Source organism: Megalobrama amblycephala, linkage group LG21 (genome assembly GCF_018812025.1).
Source record: "Megalobrama amblycephala isolate DHTTF-2021 linkage group LG21, ASM1881202v1, whole genome shotgun sequence".
NCBI lineage: Eukaryota > Metazoa > Chordata > Actinopteri > Cypriniformes > Xenocyprididae > Megalobrama > Megalobrama amblycephala.
This window is the reverse complement of record NC_063064.1, coordinates 11,434,149-11,457,519: the sequence shown is the minus strand read 5'-3', so window position 1 is coordinate 11,457,519 and position 23,371 is coordinate 11,434,149. Positions and strand designations below refer to the sequence as shown.

The 23,371-nt window shown below is 37.1% G+C and overlaps 1 protein-coding gene across 4 annotated transcripts in view; it reads right to left on the bottom strand.

Moving 5' to 3' along the window:
* Nucleotides 1-23,371, bottom strand: part of si:ch211-51h4.2 — a 185,566-nt gene that overhangs the window by 128,308 nt on the left and 33,887 nt on the right. For all 4 annotated transcript variants that reach the window (XM_048172176.1, XM_048172175.1, XM_048172178.1 and 1 more), the window contains exon 6: nucleotides 4,137-4,272. In XM_048172176.1, coding sequence (XP_048028133.1) covers nucleotides 4,137-4,272 — 136 coding nt within the window. The remainder of the gene's footprint in view (nucleotides 1-4,136; nucleotides 4,273-23,371) is intronic.

The following is a 23,371-nucleotide window of genomic DNA, read 5'->3' as shown; positions in this document are numbered from 1 at the left end:
ACATTCCCCTCCATCCTCCCCACCACCACCAGGTTGGTCATGTCCATCCATCAGGGGTAGGCTCCGCCCCTGCCTTAATCTTCAGGCAGGATCATCCTGGAGGATGCAGATTCGGCTTCGGACTAAGGACGGGGCCTACGCCAAAACAATTATCTCTATACAATTAAACATGAATCATTGTCACCCACTACCTCTGTTAATACTTTATGGAATAAATACCAAGCAAACGTTCACCTGCACTCTGAGTATTTCTGGTCAAACTATTTATATTATACTTTTTTTATATTTATTTATATGATTATCACTTTATTTCAAAATACTTCGCTGCATCTTGTACATCTATTATAGTCAGAGGAATTTTTAAGCATAATATTTATATTTAATTTTTATTTTTTTTAACTGTACTTCTTATGATTTAATGCATATTTGAATATATCATAGAACACCTTATATAATATGCATAAATATTTATAACACTTAAACAAAGCTCTTTTCCTTTTACTAATAAAGAGCACAGAAAATAAACAGGGAAAATACAAGCTGCTTCTTTCCCTCAAGCAGCATCTCTATGAGTTAATGATCTTGTCTGTTTACCTCAGGGCACTCTTATACAAAAAGAGGTTTTGACTCTGTGCCAATTCACCATTAACGTGAGCTCACAAGGCCAACATCATGTTAGAACACAATTTAAGAGCCCAACAAAAGTATAATTAGTTTACAGTTCATGGCAAATCACAACCCATAGTATCAAAGCTATATGTGAAATTTATGAATGCTGTCCAGTGTTTCAAAGGCTATAAGTTGTGTGATGTCAATACACTGGACCTCTATACAGCCCGATGTCAGCCAACAATGTATGATTCATCATTGCTTCACTGGGAATAATGCTAAAAGGTGAATAATTAAACGAGTGGCTAGAGGTTATACCGAAATTGGCAAAGGACAGAAACTACATAACACACAATGAAAAGGGTATTTTAGTTTACTATCAAGGATGTACAATATGGACCAAGGAGTAAAAGTTAGCTTGCACCAGGCTGGTTTATGATAGTTTGGTTATGATATAGCTGGTGGACATCTAAATTAACTGGTTTAATTTATACACACACACACACACACACACACACACACACATACATACATATACATATACACACATTACATATTTCCAAAAAAGTTGGGACACTGTACAAATTGTGAATAAAAACAACACAATGATGTGGAAGTTTCAAATTTCAATATTTTATTCAGAATACAACATAGATGACATATCAAATGTTTAAACTGAGAAAATGTATCATTTTAAGGGAAAAATAAGTTGATTTTAAATTTCATGGCATCAACACATCTCAAAAAAGTTGGGACAAGGCCATGTTTACCACTGTGTGGCATCCCCTCTTTTTATAACAGTCTGCAAACGTCTGGGGACTGAGGAGACAAATTGTTCAAGATTAGGAATAGGAATGTTGTCCCATTCTTGTCTATTACAGGCTTCTAGTTGCTCAACTGTCTTAGGTCTTCTTTGTCGCATCTTCCTCTTTAAGATGCGCCAAATGTTTTCTATGGGTGAAAGATCTGGACTGCAGGCTGGCCATTTCAGTACCTGGATCCTTCTATGCAGCCATGATGTTGTAATTGATGCAGTATGTGGTCTGGCATTGTCATGTTGGAAAATGCAAGGTTTTCCCTGAAAGAGACGACGTCTTGATGGGAGCATATGTTGTTCTAGAACTTGGATATACCTTTCAGCATTGATGGTGCCTTTCCAGATGTGTAAGCTACCCATGCCACACGCACTCATGGAACCCCATACCATCAGAGATGCAGGCTTCTGAACTAAGCGCTGATAACAACTTGGGTTGTCCTTGTCCTCTTTAGTCCGGATGACATGGTGTTCCAGTTTTCTAAAAATAACTGCAAATTTTGATTCGTCTGACCACAGAACAGTTTTCCACTTTGCCACAGTCCATTTTAAATGAGCCTTGGCCCAGAGAAAATGCCTGCGCTTCTGGATCATGTTTAGATATGGCTTCATTTTTGACCTATAGAGTTTTAGCCGGCAACGGCGAATGGCACGATGGATTTTGTTCACCGACAATGTTTTCTGGAAGTATTCCTTAGCCCGTGTTGTGATTTCCATTACAGTAGTATTCCTGTATGTGATGCAGTGCCGTCTAAGGGCCCGAAGATCACGGGCATCCAGTATGGTTTTCTGGCCTTGACCCTTACGCACAGAGATTGTTCCAGATTCTCTGAATCTTTGTATGATATTATACACTGTAGATGATGATAACTTCAAACTCTTTGCAATTTTGAGAAACTCTTTTCTGATATTGCTCCACTATTTTCGCCGCAGCATTGGGGGAATTGGTGATCCTCTGCCCATCTTGACTTCTGAGAGACACTGCCACTCTGAGAGGATCTTTTTATACCCAATCATGTTGTCAATTGACCTAATAAGTTGCAAATTGGTCCTCCAGCTGTTCCTTATATGTACATTTCACTTTTCCGGCCTCTTATTGCTACCTGTCCCAACTTTTTTGGAATGTGTAGCTCTCATGAAATCCAAAATGAGCCAATATTTGGCATGACATTTCAAAATTTCTCACTTTCAACATTTGATATGTTATCTATATTCTATTGTGAATAAAATATTTTGTTTTATTCACAATTTATACAGTGTCCCAACTTTTTTGGAATCGATACACTGATTAATTTGTGCTCCGAATCTTCCTGAAGCAGTGTTTTGAAATCGGCCATCACTAAATAAGTCGTTATTTTGCTTTTTTTGGTGCTCCAAAAATATTCTTGTCGCTTTATAATATTAATATTGAACCACTGTACTCACATGAACTGATTTAAATATGTTTTTAGTACCTTTATGGATCTTGAGAGAGGAAGTGTCATTGCTCCCTATAGAGGCCTCACGGAGCCATCGGATTTCAACTAAAATATCTTAATTTGTGTTCCGAAGATTAACGAAGGTCTTACGGGTGTGGAACGGCATGAGGGTGAGTAATAAATGACAGAATTTTCATTTTTGGGTGAACTAACCCTTTAAGGTAACAAATGCAGGTTACCACTTCTTACAGTGTAGTTAAGCAGTTCTTTAACCATTGTCTTTCTGGTGAAACTTGTTAAAGGGTTAGTTAACCCAAAAACGAAAAGCTCAACCAAACCTGAATGACGCACAAGAACAAACCTCTTGCAGAAGCTCAACTGTGCAGTGTAACCAATGAGGTTCATTCTCATGTGTTACGGAGCATGTTTGAGTTTCCGGAAGAGGTTTGTTCTTGCGTTTCATTCAGGTTCTGTTGAGCTTCTGTTTAGGTTCGCTGATCAATGTAAAAGCCTAAATTAAAGGATTAGTCCGCTTATAAATAAAATTTTACTGATAATTTACTCACCCCCATGTCATCCAAGATGTTCATGTCTTTCTTTCTTCAGTCGAAAAGAAATTAAGGTTTTTGATGAAAACATTCCAGGATTATTCTCCTTATAGTGGACTTCAACGGCCTCCAGATGGTTGAAGGTCAAAATTACAGCTTCAGTGCAGCTTCAAAGGGCTTTAAACGATACTAGACAAGGAATAAGGGTCTTATCTAGCAAAACGATCGGTCATTTTCGAAAAAAATACAACTGTATATGCTTTATATAAACAAACGTTCGCCTTCTAAGTGCCTCCACCAAAACCGCATTTCCGTATTCTCCAAAAGGTTTATGCTGTATATCCTACACCTTCCCTATTCTTCTTACGGAAAAAAATGTAACTGGCGCTACGTTCATTCCGTAAGTAGAATTCAATTCAAATGGATTAGTTTTCTGATCTCTTTATGAACTTTTTGAAGTGTCAAAATTTCAATTGTGTAGGTTGTCCATGGAGGGACAGAAAGCTCTCAGATTTCATCAAAAAGTTCTTAATTTGAGTTACGAAGATGAACCTAAGTCTTACAGGTCTAGAACGGCATGAGGGTGAGTAATTAATGACAGAATTTTCATTTTTGGGTGAACTAACCCTTTAAGCAGCCTTAACATTGGCATGCTATGCAGAGACAAGCATCCAAAATGACAACATGTGCTGGTGGTTAGCTATGCTTTTTAGCCCTCATAAAAGGATATGAATGAAAGAGACTCACAACTGAAAGAGCAGAACAAAGTTGAAAGCACGGCTGGTATGCTTGCCCAGGAAGAGAACTCCCAGCACGTGCAGATTTGGCTGGAGGTCCTCATCTTGCCTCCGTGCTGTGACACCCCTCTGCAGAAGACCTGCATCTACAGAGAATACCACACAGGGAGACGTTTTATCACCATCCATCTCAGAGACATAACCATAGACAGAAAATCAGCAGTATAATTTCAGTTAGCATGAAACAGTTACTGTCCTGATGTCAGCAGTTACATGAAAGTTGAGAAATAGCTATAAACAGGAGACAGAGAAGCATATTATATCATCTTATATGCTACGTAAACTACCATTCAAAAGCTTGAGGTCGGTTTTATGCTTTATCCTCACCAAGTCTGCATTTATTTGATAAAAAATATGGTAAAAACTAAAATATTGTGAAATATTCATATAATTTAGAATAACTGTTTTCAACTTGAATACATTTTAAAATATAATTTATTCCTTTGATGGAAAAGCATAATTTTCAGCAGCCATTACTTCAGTCTTGAGTGTCACATGATCCTTCAGAAATCATTCTGATGTGCTGATTTGGTGCTCAAGAAACATTTTTTATTATTAATGATAAACAATTATGCTTTATGCATAATTATGCAATTTTTACATTTATTTTTAATATAAATTGTTTGTGACATTATAATAGTCTTTAAGGCATCCTTGCTGAATAAAAGTAATAATTTCTTTAAAAAAAATTGCTTTACTGAAACCAAACTTTTGACCAATCATGGTCATTTCAGCTTACAGGAAAAAACATTTTATATAATTTTCTAGCAAGAAGGGTAGGGGTTGATTTCCCATTTGATCTCAGGGGACAATCTTCGGTAGATTCTTAAGTCTTAAGTATCTCAATCTTAAGTAGATTCACAGAAACACTATTTTGGTGCACAAATGTTTGACAAATACTAACTTAAGATTTCAATCCAGTACAGTGGAAGATTTGACCTCTGTAAGCATCCGCAGAACCTGATTTCACTAAGTGCAACATGTTCCAGGATCAACATTCCAATCACCCAATCAGATTTGAGAGACAAGTTTACAGTTAATGTCAAGTAAGCGTACAACCAGGGTTAGGTGCTTCTATATCAGCGTTATTCACCTAACATTTCCCTCTGATTTTAGGGATAAGTTATAGGTAGGGTTAGGTTTAGGGGTAGGGATATTGTTAGCATAAATTTTCCAGACAGGAATGTTGTTCCAGGATCAACAAAACATATTGACCCAGGAACATGTCTAACTCGACAAAATTAGGACATGCATAAGCATCCCTTAAGGAAGGCCACTTTGTTTCCCAAAGGAAACATTTATTAGTTGACAGCATTTGCTGCCCAGTGGCCAGAACGGATGGGCCTGACAAGCTCCAGTGTCTGCAACAGATGAGCAGAACCATCCTTCAACCCCTCTGAGGTGCCACACATCACTCCCAATGTGAAGTTCTGCCACATCGCCACACCATATAATGCTCCACTGTATGACTTTTGCACACTAAATAATGAATCTTTGGAGAGATAAGTCTGAGAAATGGAGGGAAAACAGAAGTGAATGAATAAGGACAGAGATAAGAGACGTATGCAGCAGTGAAGAATCAAATCGGAACAGCAGGTATAATTCTTAGTGCAACCCCCTTCAGAACTCAATACAACAGGCTGCAGGAGCAGACAGAGGCAAACCCTTCAGCAACACTAACACTCCCATTATGCTGCACACACCCAGATTAACATATATGACTCTCCTCGTAAGGCAGCTCTGCTCTGTTCACTGGTAATCAAGAGAGTCTAAATGTTGTATAGAATAACAACAGTAGCTTACGTCAAGAGTAGCTTACGTCATGTGGAAAACAGAGAGGTGAAGAGAGACAGGGAGAGGAGACTGAGGCTAGTTGTCACAATTTTTACTACACACTCTAAAAAAATCTTGGGTTATTTTTTCTACCCATTTGGGGGGGGGGGGGGGTATTTTTCCAGTGTTTGGGTAGTTTTTGTGTTACCCAGATGCTGGGACAGACATAACCCAGGGGTTGAGTTATTATCACAGGCTTTTTGCGACCTCTTCAGAAGAAAGCAGTGAAGCTCCATTGAATTGGTGCATATCTTCGATAAAACACAGGTTTGTGAACGTTTTATTTTACCTAAAAAACTTTATTATTCTGTATATTTAAATTTACGCAAAGCAACATACATGGGCATGATGTGAGTCACCTAAGCGAGTGTCACATCGGTCTTTTCGTGTGATGCAGCGGTCTAAAGTTAGCAGTTCCCCGCTGAACGCGAGCCATCACCGGCACGAGATCCAGCATCATTGCAGTGGAAACAGGACAACAGAGACTGGTCGACTGGGGGGTGAAAATACTGACGTGCCTAAGACTTTTGAACAGTACTGTATACACACACACACACAGGGCTTGACATTAACACCCGCCAAATGCGGGAAGATTTCAGCTGTGGCGGGTAAGACAGTCACTCCCACTAGCCACTTTGGCGGGTTGAATTTAATTTCAGCTTACAGCCAAACGATCGTTGAAGATTGTCATATCACAAAATTACAAATCAATTACAATTCTTTATCGATTAACTTGCTTTTAGTGAAGGCGGGATAGGCGGAATTGTGCTGAATGACACGCAACAGAAGCTGTCTGTCTGTCTGTTGTGATCAGTTCTCCTTGCACCTGAATAGTCAAATACACAAACACACACACACAGATGAATACAGTCAGTCATGGCTTAAGTGGATGTAAACAGGTGGGTAATAACTCGATTTGTGTCAGTATATTACGTCCATGCATTCAGCAGCCCAATTAAATACCTGTCTGTCATTAACGTTATTCAAAAAACAAAAGATGTATCTGAAAAAAGATTTTTTTTTTATTTTTTTTAAATCTACTATTGTTTTTGCAATTTGTTAATTTGCTTCTGTTATTTTATATAGCCTAACAAAAATAACTTAAAAAATGTCTCATATTAGCCTATGCTCATATTGCCGTCCCCTTGCCCACCTGTACATACCAGCTGATAAACAATGTAGTCTTGATTTTGGTGGTCAATCTGCATTTGAAAGTTTGAAAGGGTTTTAAATCTTCTAAATCAAGTAAAATGACTCAAAATCAAGTAATTTAAGCATGCCAAAGTCAAATTTAATCATATAAAATGTAATTTCCCAACAGCAAAATTGTGGCCAGTGAAAATGTTGAGTGGCTCGTGAGCAAAAAAGTTAATGTCAAGCCCTCTCTCTCTCTCTCTCTCTCATATATATATATATATATATATATATATATATATATATATATATATATATATATATATATATATATATATTTATATTAGGGCTGTCAATCGATTAAAAGTTTTAATCTAACAGAGAATCTTTAATTACATACTCTGTGATTAATTAATCTAAATTAATCACATACATAATTTTTGCTGTGAAAGTATTAAATATTTCAATTCAAAGGAATCAATGCAGGGTTTTTCCTGGGTCAAAAATGGTCTTCGGTGGTCATCCACACAAACAGTAAAAAGTGCCCTACCCACGTGATTTGACAAAGTACCCGTCACTCTCACTGTAATTCTTTCTTGCCCTCTTTGCAAAAAAAAAAAGAAAAAAAAAGTGATTTTATAGCTTTGTAAGAGAAGATGCTTTTTTGCTAAACCTGAAAAGTATTAAAAAGCAGCATTTAGAAGTTATATTAACTAATAATATAATTTTCTACCATATACAATTGAATGCACCTAGCTAACAACAACTTGCTTTGTTCTGGTTTCACCTCACTCCAGTCTATACTAACTGATTTTATAGGTAGGCCTAATTTACTACACATTGTCATTTAAATAACCTGAAAATATTGTGGATTATTAAGGCTAATTTTACTAACCACTCTTGCTAAATGGGGTAAGCACACTTATGCTCTCATTTCAGAGTTGTTTGAGTAAATGATTCATTATAGACCGTGTGGACAGATTAGTTGTTGTCATGATTCATTAAAATGAATCTGTTCAAATGAGTCATTAGGTCGCGAATTGGACATTAGCAAAAGATTTGTCAACACAGAAAACACTTCACCACTGGATAGGATTTTCTTTTTGTTTACTGAAAGTATGGTTTATGTCAGCTGCACGTGCAGGGCGCCTGAGAGAGAAGATGAGGTGACGTTCTTTTGAGCACTACTCACACCCAGCGGTTATTCAGGAAAAACATTCTCAGAATGCTCCTCGTGAAACATGGATTCGGTCTTACGAACTTTTAGCATCGTGTCATTTGATTTAGATTATTATGTGTGAGGTAGAGAGAGTGCAAAGACGGTGCTTACTTTGAAGACAGAGAGAGCTCGCGCGCACAAGAACGGCTCCAGGTTCAAAGGTCAATACGGAATGGATTAATTTGCGTTATTTTTTTTTACGCGTTATTTTTTCTCAGATTAATTAATCGAAATTAACGCGTTATTTTGACAGCCCTAATATATTATATATATATATATATATATATATATATATATATATATATATATATATATATATATATATATATATATATATATATATATACACACATACACACACACACCAAAATTTCCACTTAAGAGGAGACTGATGGAAAGATAAGAAAAACACAGGTTGTTTTTCTGAAAGTAATAAATGGTGCTGCACTCAGTATTACATTCACCTGTCTGAGCTGATCCTGAGGGAAAAATAAACACAGACCCATAACAGATGTTACATATAATTCTGTTGACACAAGCACCATCAATATGATTATATTTAGTCAGAAATAGATGTGAATTAGAAATATATGGTGCAGAAAACATTCATCTGGATAAGTTTCTAACTCCATCTAAAACAGAGCGCTCAAAAGTATCGCAGAGTTTCTACTTTTCATTAGGATGACGAATCACTTTCCAAATCGTTTATGTCAGTCAGCCACCAATCTCCTTAATGATGCTTTGGCACGCAATCTGATTGGATTTTTTACATTAAGTTAAGACTACTGTACCTGTATGGCACAAATGACAAGGGAATGGGCTGTGGAGAGTAGCCGGCTAGAACATTAATTTCTGAGAGGGACCCATCTGCTTGCAGAAAGGGACGGCCAAGTAATTAGGATCGAGAGCTGCTAGAGCTCAACACCTGTCATGGATACGTTGCAGCTCTGGGTGTGTGTGTGTGTGTGTGTGTGTGTGTGTGTGTGTGTGTGTGTGTGTGTGTGTGTGTGTGTGTGTGTGTGTGTGTGTGTGTGTGTGTGTGTGTGTGTGTGTGTGTGTGTGTGTGTGTGTGTGAGTGTGTGAGGGAGAGAGAGAGAGAGAGAGATCAGCACAGAAACATCATTATACCAGAGGTGAATTTATGAGGGTGAATCTGCATCATGACAACAGTCTTCAATACTGCCAGCGTGGTCAGACATCCACCTATTGTTAGACAATGATTAGAGAAGTGCAGCGCTCGGTTAACCTGCACACACACACACCTTAATATGCCATTTCTCAAAGCAACTGCGCACCATAAAATCAAAAGTTGGAGTTTAGTGGCTTTCAGCTGCAGTATTTATTATAAATGATTTATCTGTGCACACATTATTCTTTTTTATTCATATGCCATCATAATCTTCAATTAAAATAACTTCCCCTTCCTCTTGCAGCAACATCTCTTCTCTTCTCTTCTCTGATGATGTGTTCAATGGCATGAGGGCAGGACAACCTGTCACTCACATGAGATCACAGCAATAGCAAACCACAACTATCCATTCAATTCCTGATGGACACAATTATGTCCCGGCCTACAGTTTTTTCTTGTGTGAGAAGCCATTTCACTCGGATATACGTCACAATAGAGAAGAAAATATTATTGCAACTTATGTTTCATGCCAACTTTAAAGGTACTATATGTAAGATTTTCACTTTAATAAAGCATAAAAATACCCCAGTATATTTGCAGATATTTAGGAGACTTGCTAAGTTCCCCTACATGTTTCTCAGAAAAACAATGCTACAGCCAGATATTCTACTTTGAAATGTCGGAATGTCTGTCTTTGTTTTGGTCTGTGTGAAACCGCATGCTGCCAGTTTATCCAATAGTATTTAGACATCACAGGTTGCCAGTTGGCGGAAAACACAGTGTCCGACTCCAGTTTGAACAATGTAAGGCTGAATACCGTTACTGACAATCATCATTTTGCCTGCGTAAGATTCTCCAGCTCTCCTCTTCTGGAAAGGGGGCTGGAAGCAGCAGCTCATTTGCATTTAAAGGGACACACACAAAAACGGTGTGTTTTTGTTCACACCCAAATAGGGGAAAATTTGACAAGCAATAATAAATGATCTGTGGGGTATTTTGAGCTGAAACTTCACACATACATTCTGGGGACACTAGAGGCTTATATTACATCTTGTGAAAAGGGGCATAATAGGTGCCCTTTAATCAATCAACACTGTACTTTCACTACAATGGCATTAAATTACATTCTCTCTCTACAATCTCTCTCTTTCTTTTTTTTTTTCCTCTTTTGTGAAGTCACAGAAATGCTATTATGGATTTTTATCTTTTGTTATTGGGGAAAATGGAAAAGCAAATATTATATTTGTTGTAGTTTCTGTTCACCAAGTTACCCAACTTTGACTTCAGCTTCTGAGAACCCAAGAAATGTGAAAATGGTCCATATTTGCAGTTTTTAATCATTTGAGAATATGGACCAAAATCAGTCTCAAATCCTTCACTAGCGACTTTCCTGACCTGTGACATGGAAAGGCAGCAGACAGGGGAAAACTTAAGTTCATTTAACATTTTTTTCCCTTAGAGAAATGCTTTTTGCCAGAATACAAGGCTACTTTTGAATGTCTGTCAGAGGAGAAAGGCGCCTTTTTTGTCCAGATGGTGTAGACATGGGATCTACCAGCATGAGTGAACTGCGCAATGACGTAAACTAGGCTTTTGGCTATTTAAAGACAAGAAAAAAAACTTTGATATGCTTTAATGTCCCATTTCAATTGTAAATATGTCAACACAGAAAAGGAAATTACATTTGTCAAATCATTTCAAAGCTTGCTGAGGGATCCAGCATCCAAACATTGCTTCCTGTCAATGTCAATTTACTGTCCATCAATGAATAAAATCTGGAATGCAATTTTCAGATTTAAAAAAAATAATAATAATAATAATAATTGTGTTCTTCACACAAATTATTCCAAAATACCCCCTATAAAACTGAACCAATGTCCTGCTGTAAACTTGGAGCAAGACTTAACATTAGTTTCCTTCTCAAAAACCTTGTACAAGAGAGAAACAGCAGCATGCAAGTCACACCAAAAAGAAACATGAATATTTCAAAACAGTTGTCATCACGTCTATCCCTGAAAATGTAGGATGACAGCAAGTCTTGAGGGAGAGACTGTGATAGGAAGAGCGAGAGAAAGAGTGGGAGAGAGAAAGAAAAGTTTGTCTAGCTAAAAAAAAAAAAAAAAAAAAAAAAAGGAAAAAAAAAAAAGAGCTTTGTAACTTGATATACACTCCATATCAGAGTTGTTGATGCTTCTTGTGGAATATAACACTGTGTGACAAACCTTCCAGATCATCAGCAAAGCTCTTCTTGTCTAGGTGGCTTTCTTAGAAGGTGCTTTTCTAGAAGTCCAATGGTCAGGATCATATGACCATATATAGAATTGTGAAATAAACTAAACTTCCTGTGGAATTATCTTCCTGTAAGATGCATTTAAAGCAGAACTGTGACAATTGAAATGGACATAGAAATACGGTTATCAAAATTCCAGCATTAGAACTTTGAAATTAGTGTGATATTTTATATCATCAGCAAAATTTGCTCTGGAAAATGCTGTGAATATTAACTACACTGCGTTCCAAATTATTATGCAATTGACATATCAGTAAGATTTCAGTACAATAAACATTCAGATTTCAGTTTTTCTAAGAAAATGTTTGTTTGTTTATTTATCCATGTCTTTTTGATAACTGGCATCAATCTCGGACAAAATAATTTGCCAGATCTATGGAAACCCTACTTAGAGGTTGTTCCACATTATTAAGCAAGTCACAGTTCTCATGCAATATAGGGAGGAAGAAAGATCTTTCTGAAGATGAAAAGCATGAAATGTTGCAATGTTGTGCAAAAGGCATGAAAACAACTAATATTGTGTGAAACTGAATGGAGATTATCGAATTATCATAAGATTTGTGAGTGATTTAGAGCACAGCAGAACTCGGTCAGATAAAGGCTTATTAATGAAAGTTCCTCAAAAAAATTTATTGTTAAAAGGGCAGCTATAAAAAAAGCCAGTGTTGAGCAGCAAACAGGTATTTGAAGCTGTTGGTGTCTCTGGAGTCTTGAGAACCTCACCATGCAGGCTGGCGTAAAGATGCATTTTAGACACCACTAACCAAACCTAACAAAGAGAAACATTTACAGTGGGTGTAGAAATACATTTTCAAGCAGTTTTATTCTGTGGTGTTTTTTTGCAGCATGGGATAGTCATAGTGCATTGTACAATAGTGCATTGTACTATGCGCTATCCTCCTTTTTATACCATAGCTGAAAATGGGCAGTTATGAACTCCACATATCTTGCAAAAGTCATTTTAATACTCTCCATCTCACTTCCCAGTATTCCAGCCTAAATCATCACCCACCAGCTCCTTGCTGACGTCGCAGTCTTGTTGGAACGTGTGGCCATTCACCAACCATCCAGAAATCCATCATTTCGACCATCCATTGTAATACGGCATTAGTCAGTGAATAAAACTACTTAAAATGAGTCTTCATGTATTTCTAAACCCACTGTAGATGTTTCTCTTTGTGAGGTTTGGTTAGTGATGGCTGAAATGCATCTTTTGCACAACTGCCAGCCTGCATGGAGAGCTTCTTGAGACTCCAGAGACACCAGGAGCTTCAAAACCTGTTTGCAGCTCAACACTGGCTTTTTTTATAGCTGCCCTTTTAATGCAATTAAGTTTTTTTTTTACAGGAACTTTCATTAATAAGCCTTTATCTGACCGAGTTCTGCTGTGCTCCAAATCACTCACAAATCTTATGATAATTCGATAATCTCCATTCAGTTTCACACAATATTAGTTGTTTTCATGCCTTTTTCACAAAATTGACCATTTCATGCTTTTCATCTTCAGAAAGATCTTTCTTCCTCCCTATATTGCATGAGAACTGTGACTTGCTTAATAATGTGTAACAACCTCTAAGTAGGGTTTCCATAGATCTGGCAAATTATTTTGTCTGAGATTGATACCAGTTATCTAAAACGACATGGATAAATAAACAAACAAACATTTTCTTAGAAAAACTAAAATCTGAATGTTTATTGTACAGAAATCTTACTGATTTGTCTTTTGCATAATTTGGAACGCAGTGTATACTGCCAAGCTCTAATGCATACTAGCTGATACATGGATGAAAATGAGTGGCGAGTCCAATAAAGTGTCCAGTGGGAGTGCTAAAGCAAATGGCACAGTCTGCTTTCAGAGTCTTTCCTGAGCACAACTGTCTTTCTCAAACCAGCTATAGTTTACTATTGTTTAGTATCTATAACAGTTGTTGAGCCATTTGGTGATGTCATGGCAAGGTCAATGCAATCATAAAACCATTTTATGACAAAAAATGATGACCAAAGTTTCATCAAATGTAACCAAGCAACACTGTGATAAAGAAACAAACACTTGTACACATTCATGTGAAGGTAAAAAGGCAAAAAAAATCTTTTGTAGATTGTTTATATGACAAAAAGTAATGCTCAAGAAGCAGCCAATGAGAATAAGACCTTAGCAGTGGTGTGCCATTCTTTATAAAACCAAAAGTCGTTAGAAAAAAGTGAAGTATTTAAAAATGAGATCACCCAAATAGTTCACAGTCATGTATATACTGAAAACCACTCATACAAAGCAGTAAAACAGATTGTGTGAACAAATAACAGATCTTTTCTTTTTCCTATTAACAAACGCAAAATATTTGCTCTTAAAGATTAAAAGTATGTATTAAAGTAGCATTTCATACTTCATGTAATTTCATGCTACACAATTAATACAAATATTTTTAATTTTCTCAATGTAAATGTTTAATATTAAGATCTGCAATTCCTTACATGTACAGCATACAAACACTAAATACAGACTAGCAGCTATTCTTCACTCTCTTTTGCCTTGAAAATCTGAACTCATAAAAGCTACTGAAAGAATCAAATTGGCAGAAATCAAATTCAGTCGCACAGCTGATCACACCAAACTAACCCTGCATGTCTGGCAGGGCATGCAGAAAATGGTCTGAAATGTTACTGTTAAATTTCCTCCATGATGAATGCATATCAGCTCTCTATCATGTTTTCTGGAACACACAGTCTCATATTCAGCACTAAGCAGATAGTGGTGTGGAATCATTTACAGTGCATTTCTATGCTCAGAGACATCTATCTTTTTAATGGGCTTCTTATCAAACGCCAGCGAGCCAACCGTGCAGCCCAGGCATGAAAGCCTAATTGAATCATAGAATGCTAGGGCATTGCAAAACCTATCTGATGACACTGTCAACCTGGCATATAAATTAAGCAGGGCTCTAAGAGGAAATAGTGCTCTACACACCCAGCCTGCAGTAATAAAGCAAATTTTTAGCATTAATGCTTTATTTAAAAGTGCATTAACACAGATAGGTTATTAATTTCAAGCATTTTATGAGTATAATAGCATAGATGGCCATGAAAGGCACCTTGATCATGTAGTAAAAGAATATACCGCTGGGCTCAATGTGGGCCTATGGCAGATTTGCAAGGATATGAGCAACTCTCTCTCTCACAAAAAAAAAAAAACAAAAAACACTTACCAGACCTCAGAATCTGACAATGCATCACCAAATGTATAATGAATGTGACCTCAATCTTATGTATTGAGTATAATGATCTTTTATTTTGTCTTGTGGAGTATGTCTTGTGGAATATCTTATGTAAAATACCTTATATTAAGGACAGAACTAAAAAAAAAAAAAAATATTCATTTTATATGATCCCTCTAATTTTGTTAAAATAATTAACATTTTTCAGATACTGCAAGGTGTATGTAAACTTTTGACCATGACTGTATATACCAATGTATATACCAATATATACCCCTGCATATAGACAAAAAAAAAAAAAAAATCATTTTTCTAAATTGTTTTTCATTAAAACAGTAATGTGCTGTAGAAAACAATGCATTATGGGCAATATTTTTCACTGTAAGCAACTACTGTTAATTTACAGCCCATTTTCAACAGTAATCTACTGTATGTATTACAGTTTTGTACTGTGGTACACAATGCATTGTGGGCTTGTGCATTTTTGAAGTAACACAATGGCACTGAACGGGTGTTTCACAGGAGTTTGAGTATGAGCTTCCTATCCATGTTCGCGGTACTCATGACAAGAATACATGTGGAAAATAAAACTAATTGAAGTGGAAAAGAGAGGGAACTTTGAAACTCGCTGCAGCAAGCGTGTTCTTTTAAAACTGGACCGCGGGTGATGAGCGGGAAGAACGTCTCAGGTTACGCATGTTAACCATGGTTCCCTGAGAACAGGGAACGAGACTCTGCGCTAGACTGCACTATGGGGAACCGTCACTCGTGACAGGTGTTCGAAATGCCAAGAATCACACAACAGGACAACAGGATAACATCAGTGCAGACAGGACAGTTCAGAAATGACCTCAGTGGTCACATCAGGACAGATAGGAAACTCCAGGGATAACCTCTATGGTCGTATCAAGACAGACAAAGTTCACATGCTGAAACGGATACATGGCTCAGCTTTGGGGCAGGAGTGGGCTCTGAAGTAGACACATGGGCTGTAGAGCAATGTGCGGCCCAAACACACAAAATGGCCATGGCTATAACAGACAGCACTGAGGATAACAGCACAGCCTCAGAAAAAGGCAGTATTACAGTAAACAGGTTTAAGGCTGTAGGCCTTAGAATGCCAGCTGCTCTTGCTGAGATCAGCTGTGGGTCTGCCTAGTTGGAGAATAGCCTCTGATGGCCTTGAAACACCTGGATTTCTTAAATTGCGACATTCATGACGGCTGAGGACTCTGGCGTGGCGGCCATGACGGCTGAGGACTCTGGCGTGGCGGCCATGACGGCTGAGGACACTGGCGTGGTGGCCATGGCGGCTGAGGACTCTGGCGTGGCGGCCACTACTGTGTTCCTCCTCTATGACTCCAACAATAAAAAGCAGTTATGCTAAGTTGATGTAAAATGTCCAACCAGGATCCTGCAACGGCATAATTGAGCTGAGCGGCTCAGATATCTAAACTGCAGGAAGTGCTTGATATTAAACAATGTTATTAAAAGCGAATTAAGCTACGAAAGAAATACTGCTCCCTAGGCGGCTTTCTGTGCACGCACTCCGATACGGGACAAAATGCACACTAGCAAAGTAGCCTATACTGTGTACTTCGGATCCACGCGTACATGGTCAAATAGCCAATACACAAAGCTGTGGGGGTAAAGTTCATCAATTAAAAGGATGTTCTGAGAACAATCAATTCAATGCTTTATATATATAAGATTAAATGGGTTCTTGGCTTAACAGGCTTAGAACAATAGGGGCCAATAGCCCTTATAAGTCCATTTGAGAAAATGTTATATTTATAAATTGCACACAGAGCATTATTTATTTTTTTGTTTAAAGGTGCTAAAGAGGATGTTTTGTTTTATAATTTTTGCAATATTACTTAAATGTCTTTACTAACTGATAAAAGACTATTTTTAGGTGCACTGAAAGGAATAATATTAATATACATATCTGTGCACGAGGTAGGCTAAAAACATCAGCCAATCGTTTACACGATGATCGGCCCTCTGGCTTGTCAATCACTGCCGTGACGTTCCTTGTGAGAATGAGCGCAGATTGGCCCTCTGGCTTGTCAATCACTGGGTCAATAGCCCTCCACAGGCGCCGCATATAAGTCCATTTGAGAAAATGTTAACACGACACAGCGAATGCCGGTGGTATTTATACATTGCACACAGAGTATTAGTCTTTGGTTTTTCAGTCGACGAAAAGATTTTTTGTTTAAGAAGCTTCTAAAATGTCTTCAATAATATAATATATAGTTTAACAGTATTTATTTATTTTTTGATTGTTCTACTGCATTTATCTTTGTGAGCATTACTCAGGCAGTCATAAAATGTATCTTTTCATTTAAAAATTACTGCTTTAAAATGCAAAGAAAATAAATCATAACAGGTTGCATTTAATGTAATAATCTCTTAATTTTAAAAATATGATCAAAACCACTGCAAGTTTTACCAGCAAACTCTAGAAAAAAAAAAAAAAAAATTGCTTATAAAGTTGATGCAACTTCTACAGTGATATCCAAATAACAATGTTACGGTAATTCCAGAATAACAATAAATAAAAACACACATTGGATCCAAAATAAAAAAAATAATTTGAATCATTTAAATATTTTTGAAAAAAAGTTATCATGCTTTGTATATTTTTATTTTTATTATATTTCAAAATAAAACAAAACCCCAATTAATATGAATGGAGTGTTTATGACTTCATATTAATTACACACATGGAATAATTGTATACATGTAATTGACTTGTCACTGCAGAACTATATTTAAAATGAAGTAGTGAAGGCAAAAAGGTGGTTTAAAAAAGTGAAAATGGACCTAAAATACATTCCTTTATACGTTAATATCAATCAGCCACCCATCTGAAGGTGTTTTGTTTCCTCTTTCTGATGTCTTGCATTACTTTTTTTTTTTTTTTTTTAACCAAGTTCAGTATATTTACAGTAAGTTTGCCAGCTTTTTACATCAGTACCATGTGGGTCAGTCACTTGGAAATGAGCCTTCAATTAGTGTGTCTGTGTCAGATGTCTGTGATTCTCACTGACATTCACAGGAAGGCCTTTCTCGCCCATCATCCTATCTGACAGGACACCCCCCACTCTTTGCCTCATTCATCTTCATTAGCTGTCTATTTCCTCCATCTCAAGTCAAAAATACTTAATGTCTCTGTTGTGTGGACCAAGACGAGCCCTGATTAGTTAGCGCTAATACTGACGCATTTCAGCATATCCTCTGTGTTCCTCTCTGATCTGGCTCCATTAACAGTCCCTGTAGTCCTTTTAGCAAAGAAACAATACAGCTGCCATCTGTTTCCTGCTATACTTCCTACTGTTTTACGTGGCCCACCACCTCCTGCCTAACCAGTTAAACAGCGGGGAAAACAGCAAGAGTGAAGGCAAATACAACACAAATACAAATATGTTTACTTTAAATTAGTACCAGTGCCACATTTACCACTGAGCCTTGGCCTCTAAACAACAATAGTAAAGTAATACAAACAGAAATAGAAAATTTAAAGGATACATAAATCCACAATTAAGTTATTAAAAACTTTTAGGCTATAAAAATATTATTAAACCAAGTAAATATTTCTAAAAATTGAATCATGTAGCCAGATTTACTTACTATTGAACAAGCATGGTTCTGTGGTTCAGTCCCATTTTCCCATAATTATAGTTGCCTTGTTTGACGGTTTACAAGTTTAATTTACACTGTTGCTGATTTTTGTCACGTTTACTTCTGATGTCAAGAAGAGTTTAGTCTGTACTAAATGATCAGTTAGCTGATAGTTACCAGTTCAGAAAAGACATTTAAAAAAACAAAGGAAAAAAGATAAATTGTGGTTAAAAGCGATAAAAAAAAAATATTTATAAAAGATACGTACACTGTACCGAGTCTTTCCGAAAAACAGCGGAGTGCCTGGAGGCGTGTCGTTGTGAGCGGAGATACAGTGACAAGCTATCACGAGCACACACAGCTTTTGCGTAGAGATCGGCTGCAAGCTATCAATGGTCAGCTAAACAAAAATATATTTTAAAACACACGCAATACACCATCGCGTTATCCATGGATAACTTTTCAATCACTATAATGAATATAGCGTATACTGAATGATGAATAATGAATTTATAAATTCACTATGTTCGTATTGTTTACATTATATGCACTTAGGCGCCTATTGCCAACAAAACAGACATTTGAAGCAGTTTTACTCCCCACCTGCGGTTCTAACTCATGACTGGGATCATTACCGCTGTGACCGCTCTATCTTTCAGTTTCAAATGATCTGTAAATCCAGCGTAGAGCTGGGCCTTGTTTATGAAACCATAAGCACCGATCCTGAGGGCTCGAGCAGCCACGGAAAACACAAGATATTTTCCATTCATTTTAACCAAAAAAAACGTGATTGCAACTATTAGTTTCTATGGTTATTTTAATGACAAATGAGTACATCAATGTAATGCGTGAGAACAAAACTCTCAGCTCCAATTAACGCTGGGTTCTTTGGGAAGCAAGGTTATCTTTCCCACACAACCAAAAACACACTTCTTTGGTGACATTGTTGATTTCGTGCAGTCCTGTGACCTGTGCAGCGCTGCCGACGACTTCAGTAAAGCCGAACACATGTTGATGGGAGTGCTCTTGCTCTCTTGCTCTGGTCGACGTGAGCGCACGCACCCTTCCGGGAGAGGTGCCCGTACAAGGAACTCCGCCCCCGTTTACGTCAATCATGCCCATACTCGGGGGAAAAAAAGAAGAAAAAAAAACCCGAAGTTCTTGAGGATTTGGAAGAGTATTTTTGGCACAGAAATACTCCGTCGTACGTCCAACTCGTGTTTTGAAACTTTGGCCATGTTTAGCATGATAATCCAACTCTTTAACAGTGTAAATAAGTCAGAATGCATGAAATAGCATTATACCCACAGATTTATTATTAGGTAATTGTGATATTACTTCATTTATTTCTTCCAATGTCATTTCTTTGTCTAAGAATTGCCTTGCTTTAGTGCTAAGAGTGGGAAGGTTCAAATCAGAAAAGAATTATTCAATTGCCTCTTGGCTTGCTTCACATTTTGATTCATAACTTCAATAGAAATCAGCAAAGCAAAGATTAATTTATTTGGGGTTGAAGGAATGGATTCTGGAATCCACTGCCGCTTCAATATATATCTTTTAAGTTATTAATCAATATATATATATTTTGTGTTAAATTATTTGAATGACTTCTTCAACGTATGTTAAAGCATTCATTTTCCTTTTCAAACACTAGAAAATCACTGAGAGAAAAGAACATGTTATCAGTATGTTTTGGGAAAGTTTCCTGCTCAGAGCAGAGCTCAGATCAACTTCAGCCTTGAAGAAGCTGTGAAACGTGTGTATTTGTGTATATGCGCTAAGTGTTCTGTGCAGGTCCCTTGTTACTGGTGGACAACAGGCACTCTGCTGAAGACCAGCAGACGCCATGTCATGACCCCAAAAGGACATCAAGTACCTAAATCCAGAGTCCCCTCGTCAGCATTCGTGACGAATGGAGATATGCTTCTGACTATCTGTCCATGTGTGGAAGATTACCAAATTTGTCTATTTTCCTTAGCCAATCAGAATCATTCAACCTAAAGTAATGACATAGTTAGTTGACTCTGTTAGAGTATAATTGTTATGGAAATGTGAATGTACGCAGAGCGGCCTACGAACTCCTTTGTGAGACTTGAAGCTGGCTTCTGCTGATGAAACTGCAAACTGTTCTTTCATTCAATTTTTCTTCAATTTATTAATTTTTTTAAACTTTGACTCCGGGTCTTTATTCGACATATCTGGTCTCAAGGTGTCCTAAACCTGTTTATCCCCAACAGGGTCAACGGTTATCTTCCCATTATTCTATTTTATTTTATGTATTGCATGGGTTGCCTGAGAAGGCTTCAGTTGGCGTGCAAGTAATTTTTGGGGTCTATCACCGATTTCAAACTGCCTTTGTTGTCTTGAAACATTCTTAGAAAGAATTGAGTTGCATTCGCTTCGAAGTGAAGGCTATTTTCTTATTTTCCTAGAATGGTCTCACAACTAGTTGATCTGTATTCACTCTCCAAATTTGTTATTTGCGCGTCAATTTCATTCAGTTTGGCTCCATTCTCTGTTTTTAGCTGTTTGATATGCTATAATATCGCCTCTGATAACTGCCTTCATTGTCTCCCAAAGGACCGAATCAGATACATCTCCTTTATCATTATTTTCTAAAAACCATGTAAACTTGTTGGAAAGATATTCATAAAATTTAACATTGTTTAATAACATATCAAATTTCCAGGCAAAATTTCCTCTACTAAACTGTATTCTTAAATTAAGAGAAACCGGAGCATGGTCTGATAACGATCTATTGTGATATTCAGCTGAAACTACATATTGCAAACAATCTGGAATCGATTAGGAAAAAGTCAATCCTTGAATAAGTTTTATGGACTGAAGAATAAAATGAAAAAAAAAATCATGATCTGAGGGATGTAAAGTTCTCCAGCTATCTATTAAATTTAACTTTTGCATATAATTGTTTAGTACATAAGCCGATTTACTTGTAATGGTTTCGACAGGGATGCGTGTCTAACCTAGCATTTAACACACAATTATAATCACCAGGCATGATGACTTGTGAATGCATAAAGTCTGGTATGTTCTTGAAGACATTCTCAAAAAATGAAGGATCGTCAAAGTTAGGACCATACACAGTCACTAAAGGTGATGGGTAATGAATTTATTTCCCCACATACGACCAGGTACCTGCCAGTCCTATCTTTATTAGTTTGCTTAAGTATAAAGGGGACAGACTTAATAATTGCTACTCCTCTTCGCTTTAGTGGAGACATTTGATAGACTTGAGACATCCATGGAGCTTTAATGCTGAACTTCGCTTAGTAACAGGGCTTCTACAGGTTTCATCAAATCTAATTTAATGCTTTTTAATGCCTTTTTAATGCCAATTTTTAATTTTTTTTTAATGCCATATGCCGCTAAATGTTGATAGATGACGACATACGGCAATTAGAATACTCATCATGTCATTGTTGCATTCGCATTCTGCCAAGTGTCAGCCCTTTACATGTTTGCTTCTCTGCTGCTACCCTTTTGCTCACATAATATATTTTATCACAGCCAAACTCCCAATGAAATTGTTTCATCTGTATATTTTTTTCTGTTTTGGTTGTCAGACAATATGAAACGGTGACTGAAATGCAGCCCATTAAGATTACACAGGGCTCGACATTAAGCCCTCTCATGTGGACAAGAGTAAATCGGTCACTTGTACGAGTAAAACAGTAGCTTGTCCAGAAAAAAAAAAATAAAAAAAATTATGGTGGTAGAAATATAAATTTGTTCTGAAGCAATATCCTTTCAGAATATTGCAGCTTTGACATATGTAAATCTGCAAAACTGCATTAAATAATGTTATGGGATTGTTTTAAATATTTTTTTGGAAATACAAATATGAAATGTTGGAGGTGAAATTATATTTTAAAAATGAAACTAAACCATCAGTAGGTGGCGTCAAGTAACTGCCTTATTGAGTGGGTCAGAGATTGTATATAATGGGGAGATAAGAGGGTCTGTATCTCTTACCATTGGAGAAAGCGTAACGGCTAACTTAATCACGTGCGGCACCTCCCAGCCTATCACGTGATGGCAGTGACGTCAGTGACGTCAGTCGCAATGTTCCCAAGTCTGCCTTCTCTTTAAAAAATACATTTTTATCATGCTAAAATATACATATAGTTCCCAACGAAAGTATTGTTTAGTTTAAAACATTCTGAAGATTGGCAAACAGGCCGTCGATGAATTAAATGATTAGCTATTTCCCCAGAAAAGCTGTTTAATCAGCATAGTGAAGCCTCTCATCCATTGACTTCCATTCAAAAAACAGCCTCCGGTCTCATTCCCTGCGTACCGCGGGGGGCGGAGCGTTAGCTTTAGCCGTTACGACTTTTTGGCTAAAGGTTGCAGGCTTGCCTTCCAGTGGCTTTGAGTGGGTCACCGATTCATTCATTCCAATGGCTAATTCATTCAAGAATGAGGCAGTTGTTTATGAATGGGTCATTTAATCTTTGACTCAACCGATTCGTTCAAAACGCTGAATCATTCAGCAATGAAAACAAGGCTGAGTGTTGCGCTTTGGTACTTTGTTTGAAACTATTTTTGCTAAACAAAAACAGTCAATGTTCCTTATGTAAGTGGCTTAATATTACCTACTTGTTAATTGAACTGTTGTATGAAATCAGTGTCACAGTTTTAATCGTGATGGTAGCCTATTTAAGAAAACAGCAGTCTTGGTCGTGTGATTTTGCTTACCAGTATCAAGTTATAAAAACTC